Source organism: Mastomys coucha, unplaced genomic scaffold (genome assembly GCF_008632895.1).
Source record: "Mastomys coucha isolate ucsf_1 unplaced genomic scaffold, UCSF_Mcou_1 pScaffold7, whole genome shotgun sequence".
Classification (NCBI taxonomy): Eukaryota; Metazoa; Chordata; class Mammalia; order Rodentia; family Muridae; genus Mastomys; species Mastomys coucha.
The window spans coordinates 59,865,939-59,877,948 of record NW_022196913.1 but is presented as its reverse complement, the minus strand read 5'-3'; the positions used below and the strand labels follow the sequence as shown (position 1 = coordinate 59,877,948).

The 12,010-nt window shown below is 40.2% G+C and overlaps 1 protein-coding gene across 17 annotated transcripts in view; it reads right to left on the bottom strand.

The window, feature by feature from the left end:
• The window catches only part of Nsd1 (nuclear receptor binding SET domain protein 1), a 116,939-nt gene that overhangs the window by 13,829 nt on the left and 91,100 nt on the right, over window positions 1-12,010 (bottom strand). For all 17 annotated transcript variants that reach the window (XM_031358596.1, XM_031358605.1, XM_031358594.1 and 14 more), the window contains 6 exons: window positions 11,315-11,471; window positions 9,369-9,574; window positions 6,484-6,596; window positions 5,321-5,590; window positions 3,728-3,844; window positions 944-1,085 (listed from right to left, as the gene is read on the bottom strand). In XM_031358596.1, coding sequence (XP_031214456.1) covers window positions 944-1,085; window positions 3,728-3,844; window positions 5,321-5,590; window positions 6,484-6,596; window positions 9,369-9,574; window positions 11,315-11,471 — 1,005 coding nt within the window. The remainder of the gene's footprint in view (window positions 1-943; window positions 1,086-3,727; window positions 3,845-5,320; window positions 5,591-6,483; window positions 6,597-9,368; window positions 9,575-11,314; window positions 11,472-12,010) is intronic.

Below are 12,010 nucleotides of genomic sequence, written 5' to 3'. Positions count from 1 at the left end.
TCTCAAATTAAAATAAAAGAAAGATTACCAGGTATGGTGGCACACAGGAGGAAGAGGCAAGCAAATCTCTGTGATTTTAGAGCCAGCCTAGACTACAAAGTGAGTCTACAAAGTGAGTCTACCAATTGAGGACAGCCAGGGCTATTACACAGAGGAAAGAGAAAAAAAGTTAGAGGCCTAAAAAAAATTTTTTTTTAAAGATTTATTTATTATTTATAATTAAGGACACTGTAGCTGTCTTCAGACGCACCAGAACAGGGCATCAGATCTCATTACAGGTGATTGTGAGCCACCATGTGGTTGCTGGGATTTGAACTCAGGACCTTCCGTAGAGCTCTTACCCGCTGAGCCATCTCACCAGCTCCCAAGGCCTAGAAAATTTTTATCCTGAAAGTTATTATGCTAAATAAAAGAAACTAGTCACAAAAGAACTAACTACTATATGATTTTATTTATATGAAGTTCCTTCAAAGCCAGGCACAGTGGCTCCTGCTTTAATTCCAGCAGAGGCAGGTGGAGTTCACAGCTAGTCTGGTTTACACACTGAGAAAAACAAAAACCAAAACTGGGTCTAGAGAGATGGCTTAGTGGTTAATAGCACTCACTCCTCTTTCACAGGACTGGGGTTTAAATCCCAGCACCCACAAGGCAGCGCACAACTGCGTGTAATTCCAGTTCCAAGAGATCTGACACCCTCACACAGACACATACACAGGAAAACCAATGTACATAAAATAGAAACACACTCAAGTACCACATGCAGAGTCTCCTTTTCTCTCTCCTTCCTATTTCCCAGACAGGGTTTCTCTCTGTAGACCAGGCTGGCCTCGAACTCACAGGGATCTGCCTGCCTCTGCCTCCTGAGTGCTGGGATTAAAGGCGTGCACCGACACACCACCACAGCCTGGAAAGCTTCTCTATCCTTTGGAAGTCTGATTCTTACCTGCTTTAATGTCACTCAAAGCAAACAGGCCAACACGAGTGTCTCCATTGACAGACCACTTCTGTGTCTCACAGTTAGGCTGGCAGCAGTGATTCATGAACCGAGCATAGTTTCCTTTAGGACCAGCATCAATAATTCGATCCTAGAATTTCCAAGAAAAGCTACTTGTCAGATTTCCTAAGACCTCTGCTATATCGAAAATTAGACTATTCCCTCTCCTAAGATGAAAAGGATGTATTTTTTTTAAAGATATTTACTTTAATTACATTTCAAATGATATCTCCTTTCCCAGTTTCCCCTCCAAAAAACAAAACAAAACAAACAAAAAAACCCTGTTCCTTCCCATCCCCCTGCTCACCAACCCACCCTCTCCCGCATGCTGCCCTGGCCTTCCCCTACCCTGGGGCAGAGAATGCTTTGAAAATCAAATGTTTTCACCCACAGAGCAGTAAATATCAGCATTTGGAATGTCAAGCTTCAGATTTACTCAAGAGGATAGTAAATTACGCAGGTCTAACAATGTGCTGTGACAAGCTCAACTGGGGACTCTAATGCACACTCAAGGTTATGAACCACATGCAGCCCCAGAGAAGCAGCAGCTTATTCCATTTCTAATTAAAAAGTTCTCAGATCAGGGCACATTAAAAATCATCTAATCAGGGCTGGTGAGATGGCTCAGTGGGTAAGAGCACCAACAGCTCTTCCAACGGTCCTGAGTTCAAATCCCAGAAACCACATGGTGGCTCACAACCACCGGTAATGAGATCGGATGCCCTCTTCTGGCGAGTCTGAAGACAGCTGCAGTGTATTTATGAATAATAACAAATGAATAAAGATTTATAAAAAAAAAAAAAAAAAAAAAAGAACCAGCGAAACAAAGAAACATCAGATACATCATTAAAAAAAAAAAATCATCTAATCCAGTTTAAATCCTTATACTGACTCCCTACCCCAAACTAACATCAGAGTGTCTGTCACTAAGAACTCATAACTTCTAGAGTACAACTTAAGAAATATCTCCAAGGTAACTGCCAAGAGACAGGTGTTAGTCTAGGCATAATGGGGCACAATGGAATGTCAGCTTCTGAAAATAAGAAGGCAGGACAATGACAACTTCCAGGCCAGCTGAGGTAACTCAGTAAGGTTCTGATTTAAATTCAACTATAATAACGTAAGCTAGAGTAACTAACATGTAATAACAAAGCATAGAATAACAAAACAAATGGAGAGAATATAGATAAAGTAAAGGGGGCTGGTGAGATGGCTCAGAGGTTAAAAGCACCGATTGCTCTTCTGAAAGGCCTGAGTTCAAATCCCAGCAAACAAATGGTGGCTCACAACCATCAGTAATGTGATCTGCCACCCCCTTCTGGTGTCTGAACACAGCTACAGTGTTCTTACATATAACAATGAATAAATCTTTTAAGAACATAATATGTTTGGAGTTATTTAAAATTTATATTGAGAAAAATGTATTTTCACTATTGCTGTATACGAGCATCTACATAACACTGTTAAATTGTTGTTTTATATCAAACAACTTTTATAATACTTATTTTGATTGTTATAATATTACATAAATTTTAAGGAATATGACAAAAAAGATATTGTAGTTATTGAAGGGAGGGTTTCTGGGAGGAGCGGTGGTACAAAAGGGAAACAAGAATGTGATTCAATTCTATTTACTTAAAATATGTTTTTAAATGTTAACAAATTCAGATAAATTAAAATCATATAACTTTTCTCATCATAATGCAATAAAAGTTTAAAAAAAAAGAAAAGAAAATCTTTTAAAAACAAACAAATAAAAATAGGCTGAAGAAGTAGTTCAGTTGTACAATGTTTGACTAGTGTGTATAAATTACTAGGTTCAATTTTCATATAGGGAAGAAAGAACTCCAAAATTATTGTACATGTATATGTTTTTACTGGAATCTAATATTCAAGCACAAAGAAGAGCATACATAAGAAAACAGGCACATGAGAAAATTCTTCTAAAATATAACTCCAATGATCACTAAAATAGAACATTAAGAAAAATCAACAATACTAGAATGAATTGATTTCTTTTCAGTTTATATCACAGTTCTCAAAAATCATCAAACCTCACAGATTTACATCATAACGGTAGCAATATTTCAGTTATGAAACATCAGTGAGAATCATTTTATGGCTGAGGGTCACCACAACACGAGAACTGTGTTAAAGGTTGCAGGATAAAGAAGGTTGAGGATCGTGCCATACATGATCCCAAGAACACACTAATAAGGGCTGGCGAGATGGCTCAGCAGCGGGTAAGAGCACTGACTGCTCTTCTGAAGGTCGTGAGTTTGGAACCCAGCAACCACAGGGTGGCTCACAACCATCTGTAATGAGATTGGACGACCTCTTCTGGTGTGTCTAAAGACAGCTACAGTGAATTACGCCGGAGCGAGTGGGCCGGAGTTCAATTCGCAGAAGCCACACACATGATGGCTCATGGCCATCTGTACAGCTACAGTGTACTCATACACATAAAATAAATAAAATAAATCTTAAAAAAAAAAAGAATACACAAATTAAACAGAAACAAATTAGTTCTCCAGTGTCTAAAATAAAAGGGTAAAGAACTGTTAATTCTTGTGGCCTTTCATTTACTTTTATGGCATAAAAATTCTAGTTTATATAAAAAGATTACTATATGGGTAAAGAACCAATCTAACTCTCCCCAGAACTGGAACTCAAGAGACTTCTCATTTATACAGACAAATAGTAACCTTAGGCTGGTCTGGGTGCATTACTTACTTTATCGAGCGTGAGCATATAGAAATTAGTGATGTCGTGCTCTTGTGCGTAACGGATTCGAGCTCTGCATTCTTCTTCATCTATTAGCTCACCCACATATTCATTCACAAACTCTCCCTAGAATTAGAGATTGCTTATAACTTAATGGTAAAAGAATGCTGGTGTTTACATGTATAACCTTTTTTTTTTTTTTTTGGTTTTTCAAGACAGGGTTATTCTGTGTAGCCCTGGCTGTCCAGGAACTCACTCTGTAGACCAGGTTGGCCTCAAACACAGAAATCCACCTGTCTCTGCCTCCCAAGTGCTGGGATTAAAGGCGTGTGCCACCACTGCCCGGCTTGCATGTACAATTTTTATTTTAAAAAGTAATAAATATAGATAATTCTCCCAAAGCAGATTATGTACATTTTATTATTGATGCTGCCTGAGTCACTTGATGAAGTAAATCACCTCCTCACTTCCACCAGCAGAGCCCCAGGATGCAAGCCCCAGCTGCACCAGAACCGAGACTGAGGAATAACAACAAAGAAACAGCCAGTGCTCTCTCCTGTCTGAGCCTGGAAGCCAGCTTCTCAATGGTCTGCTCTTTCTTGGAGCTCTGATGCTTACTTCCCCACCTCCTCCATCTCACACATTCTCCCCCATGTGGATAGTACAACTATACTGCCTTTCATAAAATAATGCAAGACCTTCATCTTAATCTTGGCTGCAAACAAGATAAGTATTTGGTTAAATAACTAAACAGATGAGGCTACAGTCATTGTGCTTCCTAGAAACCTCAACAAAATTCTTTAGAAATTAGAAAAAGATTTACTTTACTAACCTGTCAAATAAGACTTATTTTTCATTCATGATGTACAATAATATTTGTTAAAAACTTGAACAACCTGGTAACTATCCTTGGAAAAGCCCATATCTACATTCCTGAGCTTGTCTCACTTCCTTCCTAAACAACTTTCTCAAAATTCTAGTGCTTAAAAGATTAAATGAGCCAGGCAGTGGTGGCACATGCCTTTAATCCCAGCGCTTGGGAGGCAGAGGCAGGTGGATTTCTGAGTTCAAGGCCAGCCTGGTCTACAGAGTGAGTTCCAGGAGTGTGTAGCCAGGGCTACACAGAGAAATCCTGTCTTGAAAAAACCAACCAACCAACCAACCAACAAACAAACAAAAGATGCAATGAGAAAGGAGGTGGTAGCAGCCGTCCACACTTCATACTGAAGACTTCCTGCATTCTGACTGGAAAGCTAAACACTGTGTGTCACACTTAATAAACCTAAGCTGTCTTCTCTGCACTAAAATAGTAAGACTACCACCATCTCTTTTCCCTCATCCTCACTACTGGCTAAAGAATTTCCACAAAAAAGTAAATAATCTCATAATGTCTCCGTGACTCTGCTTGTGTGTGTATGTAGTGAGGCGTGTGGTCAGTGGAAGGACTTGTGATGAGATCATGCCCTCCCAAGCCCCTGCACTGTGGTGCTCACTATAATCCCTTACTATGTGTCCTCCATCTGATACTTCTCAAATTGTCTCAAGACAAACCAGTTTTACCATGCAAGCTAAAATAAAAAAATCTCAGAAGGTTCTGTTTACCTTTTTAATATCAGTTTTTGTCCGGAGACCCCAGCCCCTTTGTAATGTGCGGAAGATTTCAACGTCTGGGTACTGGCGCTTGCTGAAGCACTGGTTTTGACAGCGGCCTCCGGCAGGACACACTGTGGGATGGCACTCATAGAGCAGCATCCGGTTGATGCACTCCGAGTCTATCCCACAGGGGTTCTCATCAGTAGCTTTACAGTTGCAACGGGGAATTTCTGACAGGTCTGCAGTGAAGATCTGTACCCTGCCAATAGGACGGTTTACCTGAAGAAGCACACAGGACCACAGAAGACATGTCAACATAAAACAACTGAGGACTTTACCGCGACAATATCACTTCCCGCAAGTTATATTACACACTTTACATGATTTGAAGAAATCAAGACTCAGGTGGGTTGTATAATAATGCCAGAGTTGATACATGAATTGTAAATTTCAAGCCAGGTGTGCTGGTATATGCCTTTAATCCCAGCTATTGGAAAAACTAAGAAAATAACAAGTTAAAGGCAAACTCAGGCAACCAAGACCCCAGTTTCCAAATTTAAAGGGGTAGGAGACTGTAATTTCATTGTAGAATTCTCAACTACAAACTCTAGTACTGGGGAACAAATCAATTTCAATGTTGCTAGGCCAAAAGAATCTTAAAGCATTTTAAAGCAGGGTCTGACAAGAGATGGTGCTATATCAGCTAATATACAAACAACCACTCTGGGGGCTTAGGGGTTGAGGGGAGTGGGAATCAATGGCTGAAATTGATAATGGATCAGTAGGTAGGGAGCTTACTGCCAGGTCTGAAAAGGAGAGGACTGACTACCATAATTGTGTGGGGCAATGCCAATCAAGTACTTTTTCAACCTTTTTTTTTTTAAAAAAAGATTTATTTATTTATTTATTTACTTATTTATTTATTATATGTAAGTACACTGTAGTTGCCTTCAGACACCCCAGAAGAGGGTATCAGATTTCCTTACGGATGGTGGTGAGCCATCATGTGGTTGCTGGGATTTGAACTCAGGACCTCTGGAAGAGCACTCAATGCTCTTAACCTCTGAGCCATCTCTCCAGTCCTCAACTTTTAATTTTTACCATGAGCAAAGAAACGAAGGGAGATGTACCGTGTTGCTCTAACTCACAGCCTCTAAGATGCTTCCTCTCACCTTTATATGTTTGTAGGGCGGTGGCTTCTTGTCATTCTTCCGATCTTCCTGCAGCTGTCTTAGTTCTTTTTGGGCTTTTAACTCTTCAAATCTTGCTGCAGCTTCCTGAAGAGCTGAGAAAACAAAAGAAAATCAGTTAAACAAATACAAAATACAGACTACCATCATCAGAGAAAAATAAAACTCTTTGCTTCCAGAAGTGCGATTTCCTAGGAGCCACAGGGAATGTACAAGCTCTCCTCTGATAACTCCTCTCCAGGGGCATTTCCTCAATTGCCTGCTTTACTCTCCTAACACTCACTCTGTAAATATCACTATGGGTTCTAACAACAAGCAGATCTTTGTATTTAAATTCATCGCATGCTGTCAAAAATCCTTAAAAGATTGCAATGTCAAAAAAAAAAAAAAAAAACCAAAAAAACCTTAAGACTAATTTTTCTCACAATAAACATTCGATTTGTTGTTCTTCATCCAGAATAAACTGACAATTCTAATTTCCCCTCTTTTCTTTTTGTCACTTTTGTCTATGCTGTTCTTCTTTAAAGAAGTTCTTTCCTCTGACCCACAATGACTCTTGTGATTATCACGCACGTCTGCTTTCCTGCTCCACAGAAGTACACAAACCATTTAGTTCACTCATCTTCCCAGGTATAGGCTCTCACCTTATACGCTACACTGAGATCTTGTCTCAAATACGAGAAGAAAGATACTGCCAGAGCCAAAAACCTTCCTACATCATTCATTGAGTAACACAAGGACTTCAGCAGGCTCAGACAGGCCTTTCCTAACTCTCTCTCCTCTTCTAGCTTTAATGACAACTAGTTTCGCACAGGCAAAGATGGTAGTGTTGTAGTCACTGCCTATCTGGGATGACACAACTCAACATTCAAGCTCCTACTGTATTAGTACCAATCTTCCAGGTCTCCCCAGATACCATACAGCAAATAGGGACCTAAGAACACGGGTTACACAGAACATGTGCTAAACTAATGTTCTATTCTAAACTAATGAGTATTACTCCAGAATCACCTCACTAGTAAGCATTAGCTCTTTAAGATAATTTTCTCCTCACCTTGTAAACAATATCTTTTTTTTTTTAAGATTTATTTTATTTATTTTATGTGTATGAATACATTGTAGCTGTACAGATGGCCATGAGCCATCATGTGTGTGGCTGCTGGGAGTTGAACTCAGGACCTCTGCCGATCCTGCTCGCTCTGGCGTAATTCACTGTAGCTGTCTTCAAATACACCAGAAGAGGGTGTCAGATCTCATTACGGGTGGTTGTGAGCCACCATGTGGTTGCTGGGATCCGAACTCAGGACCTTCGGAAGAGCAGTCAGTGCTCTTCCCCGCTGAGCCATCTCGCCAGCCCATAAACAATATCTTAAGCTTCAATATCCATTTAATAAGAAATACATTGCCTTTGAAGGACAACAGTAGGAAGGAGGTATTTTTGCTGAGGTAACACCAAGTACCTGATAGATTTACTTTGTCCAGTAAGTTAGTGAAAGAACCTCTTTCCCATTATATCTTTTTTTTTAAATTTATTTATTATTATATAGATACACCAGAAGAGGGCGTCAGATCTCATTATGGATGGTTGTGAGCCACCATGTGGTTGCTGGGACTTGAACTCAGCACCTTCAGGAGAGCAGTCAGTGCTCTTACCCACTGAGCCATCTCACCAGCCCCTCCCATTATATCTTAAGAGAAAGGCTCAAAGCTGTGTTACCTGCCTGCTAAATGGTAAAGCTAACACCAGGGGACATATCTTAGCCTTAGTAGACCCTACTGTCTTCAATGATAGATCAGTTTATATTTTCCCTGTTTATATTTCTGGCCGGGCAGTGGTGGCGGTGGCGCACGCCTTTAATCCCAGCACTTGGGAGGCAGAGGTAGGTGAATTTCTGTGTTCGAGGCCAGCCTGGTCTACAGAGTGAGTTCCAGGACAGCCAGGGCTATACAGAGAAACCCTGTCTCAAAAAACAATAACAACAACAACAACAACAAAACCAAAAAAATCAAAACAAAACAAAACAAAAATCTGCAAAAATGTAAAACAAAACAAAACAAAAACAAAACATTTAAAGGAGCTTTGAGTTCTTGCACAGGAAACTGAACAGAGTTACACAGTTTGATTACTTGATGAGACAAGATGCTGAGTCAACAAAGGAAGACCAAAGACCAAAGGAAACCCTGCCCATGGTACTGTTAGAGTTAACATTGAGATGATAGGATTAGGTAGGATTAGGTAGGACTTCTCCACAAATGCAATAGCTCTGGCAAATATGCTGCTGCCAGGTCAGAACCCTGATGACACAGCACTACAAGAATTCTACTGTATTCCCTTTGTTTTTAAGACGAGGTCTCTCTAAAGACTCAATAGGTACACCACACTGGCCATCAATTACTCACAGAGTCCTGTGTGCTTCTGCCTCCAGAGTGTTGGAATTAAAGTTGAGTGCTAGCACACCTAACCTTAATTAATTTTAGGAGCTAGGGTCTTGCTACACAATAGCAGAAGCTGGCCTCAAATTTGTGATTCTCCTTTTTCATGCTCCTAACAACTGGAATTACAAGAATATATCAGTATAGATACATAAATTGGGAATCACTCCATGGACTTACAGAAGCCAGTCGAGCCCATTAAACTATATCTGACGCCTGGCCTCTTTTTGCTTTCAGACAGAGTCTCACTGTATAGTAAGAATCACCATGGAACTCACTATGTAATCCAGGGTAGCCTTGACCCTGCAATTCTTTTGCTTTATCCTTAAGTGCTGGGATTTAGACATCTGGGGACATTATAAGAAGTCGAACACAGAGCAGACACTCAGCTACAGAAGTCTCTACGTGCCTGAGGAAGGTAAGGGTAGAGTTACCTTTTTTATATGTTCCATCCACTCCTTTTCCCATCTTATCCTTGCTGCTCACATCCCCTTCCATGTAAGGGAAGACTCGAGCCTGATGAGTCCAGAGATAGTCATTGGACCCAAAGAAGAGAACAGGGAATTCCCCCACATCATGCCTCATTTTATCAATGTTAGAGGGAACAGCTCGTGGATGGCAGATTTCAGCTGGCCACCACCTGGAAAAGGTACAAACAAGAGAAGAAATCTCTACAAGGCTGCAGAGACACGAGGAAAATGACGTACTTAACATGGTGGCCAGGAATGGGAAGCTTTGCATGTATGTGTATAGTCTGCACATGTATGAACAGGTCCAAAGTCAACAAGTGTTCTTCTGAGTCACTGTCCGCTCCATTTACTGACTCAGTTCTTAAGCTGAACCTGGAGCACACCAGTTTTTCCAGTCTAGCTAGCCAATTTGCCCTGGGGATCCTTACCTCTGCTTCCCAAGCTCAAAGACCACAAGTGGGCTATACACCTGCCTCACATTTATGAAGATGCTAAGTTCAGAACTTGCCCAGCTAGAACTTTATTCATTCAGCCATTATCCTCAACTTCCAACCCATGGGCAATTTTACAAACCAACAACAATATAAGGGAGAATGTCCCAGAAGCCTGAAATAACAGAACCACTCACAGATATCTAAATATTGTCTTAGAATTAGTTATTTTAATTTAAGGAAATAATTATGGACCACAAATCTTTATGAGATGAACATCTGGCAGTGGTGGCTGGAGACGGCTCAGTACTAAGAGCTGCTGCTCTACAGGACGTCGGGCTGTCCCTAGCACCACAGCACGGGTTGTACCACAACCATGGCTATTCAGTTCCACAGGACCCAATGTTTCTTGTACTCATATGCACATATCCACATACAAAATTAAATTATAAAAACTAATTAAAGCAAGAGAAATGAAAATGTGGGAACAAGAATGCTCAATATCGCAGCATCAATGGTAGCATACTACACAATTTGGGACTTGAAAGAAAAACCTTCCAGCTGGGCTTAGTGGCACATACTTTTAAACCCAGGAGGGAATTAAACTCAGAAGGCAGAGACAAGTGGATCTGTTAGTTTCAGATCTGCCTGGTTTAGCTATCAAGTTTCATGACAGCCAGGGTCACATAATTAAGGCCCTTACTCAAAAGCAAAAACAAAAACTAAAATAGAACTCCCAGTAATTATCTAACCAAGCTAATTAATATTTCCATCTTCTAACATCTATCATTTATTTGTGTCAAAAATTTCAAACTTTTCTCCACATGACCCTTTTTTGCTTGTTTTAATATAGGGTCTTGCTATATAGTCAGAACTGGCCATGAACTTGCGACCCTCTTGCCTCAGGCTCCCAAGTGCTGGGAATACAGCGTGTACCACCACACACAGCTTCTCTTCTAGAAACTTAAAATATATAACCATAGTGTACCCTTGTTATATAATTCATGTTGGCTGGGTAAATGCCTGGGATCAGGGTCAAGCCGATTTCTGTAAGTCTGAGGTCAGCCATGGCTATATAATAAAATCTCGTTTAAAATTAAACAAAGAAAACGACATTTTGTATTGTGTATTTCTATGTATTCACAGTTTAATCACAACTTGGAAAACAAAAACAAAGGAAACAACTGGGTATAAACTATGGACAATTATTTGGTGGAGAGTGCAAGTAAATACTTTGAAATGTTAACAATGTATCTTATTTATATCATGGACTTTTTTTTTTACTTCAGTAAAGAATGTGCAACATCATACATACTATTCCTAGAACTAAAAATCATCTACTTTTGTGTTATAGAGAAAAATTTGGGGTGGGGATTACTATGCCGAAACATGAAGAGCATTTTAAAAGTTACCGATTTACTAGAACACAAGAACTACAAGATGAGAGAAAGAGCGTCCCTCTGTGTTGTGCTTACTCACCTGTAGCGACCGACTTTTACCCAGACAATCTCCCTGTAGTGTGGTTTTTTGCCTGCCTTACAGTCATTGCAGTACCAATTTCCTTCAGGGATATCGATATTCAGGCACTCTCGATGAAAAGCAGCAGGACAAGAGTCGCAGCACAGAAGGCTGCCTCCTAGAGGGTTGAAAACCTGGCATTTAGACCACAAGTTACATGCGCAGTCCCAGCAGGAATGTCTTTGTTCCGCTCCTAGTCAATTATTTGTAACCCTAGTAAAAGCTTACTTAGTAAAATATTCAGAAGAACTTTTCTGCAACAACAGACCAGACCTGCTCTACCATCCCGAAGGCCCTGCTTCAATCAGATTTTCAGATAAGGCGATGAGATGAAAATGTACAAGTATGACTATGAATATTTTCCTTCCCTTCTAAGATTGTTTATGTCAAATAGAGACCAGAGTATAAAAAAGCACAAGTAAGCCTTGTGTATGTACATGTTGTGTTTTACATGCATGTGGAGGTCAGGGGTTGGTGTTGGATGTAGTCCTTGATTACTCATGGCCTTACTTTTTGTGACAGGGTCTCTCATTGAACTGGGTGCTCATCAAATTCTTCTAGGATGGCTTGCTAGCCATGGACTCAAGGTATTTGCCTGTCTCTGACCTGACAATGTTATGCTACAGGAATGTGCCTTGCTTTTTACATGAGCAAGAG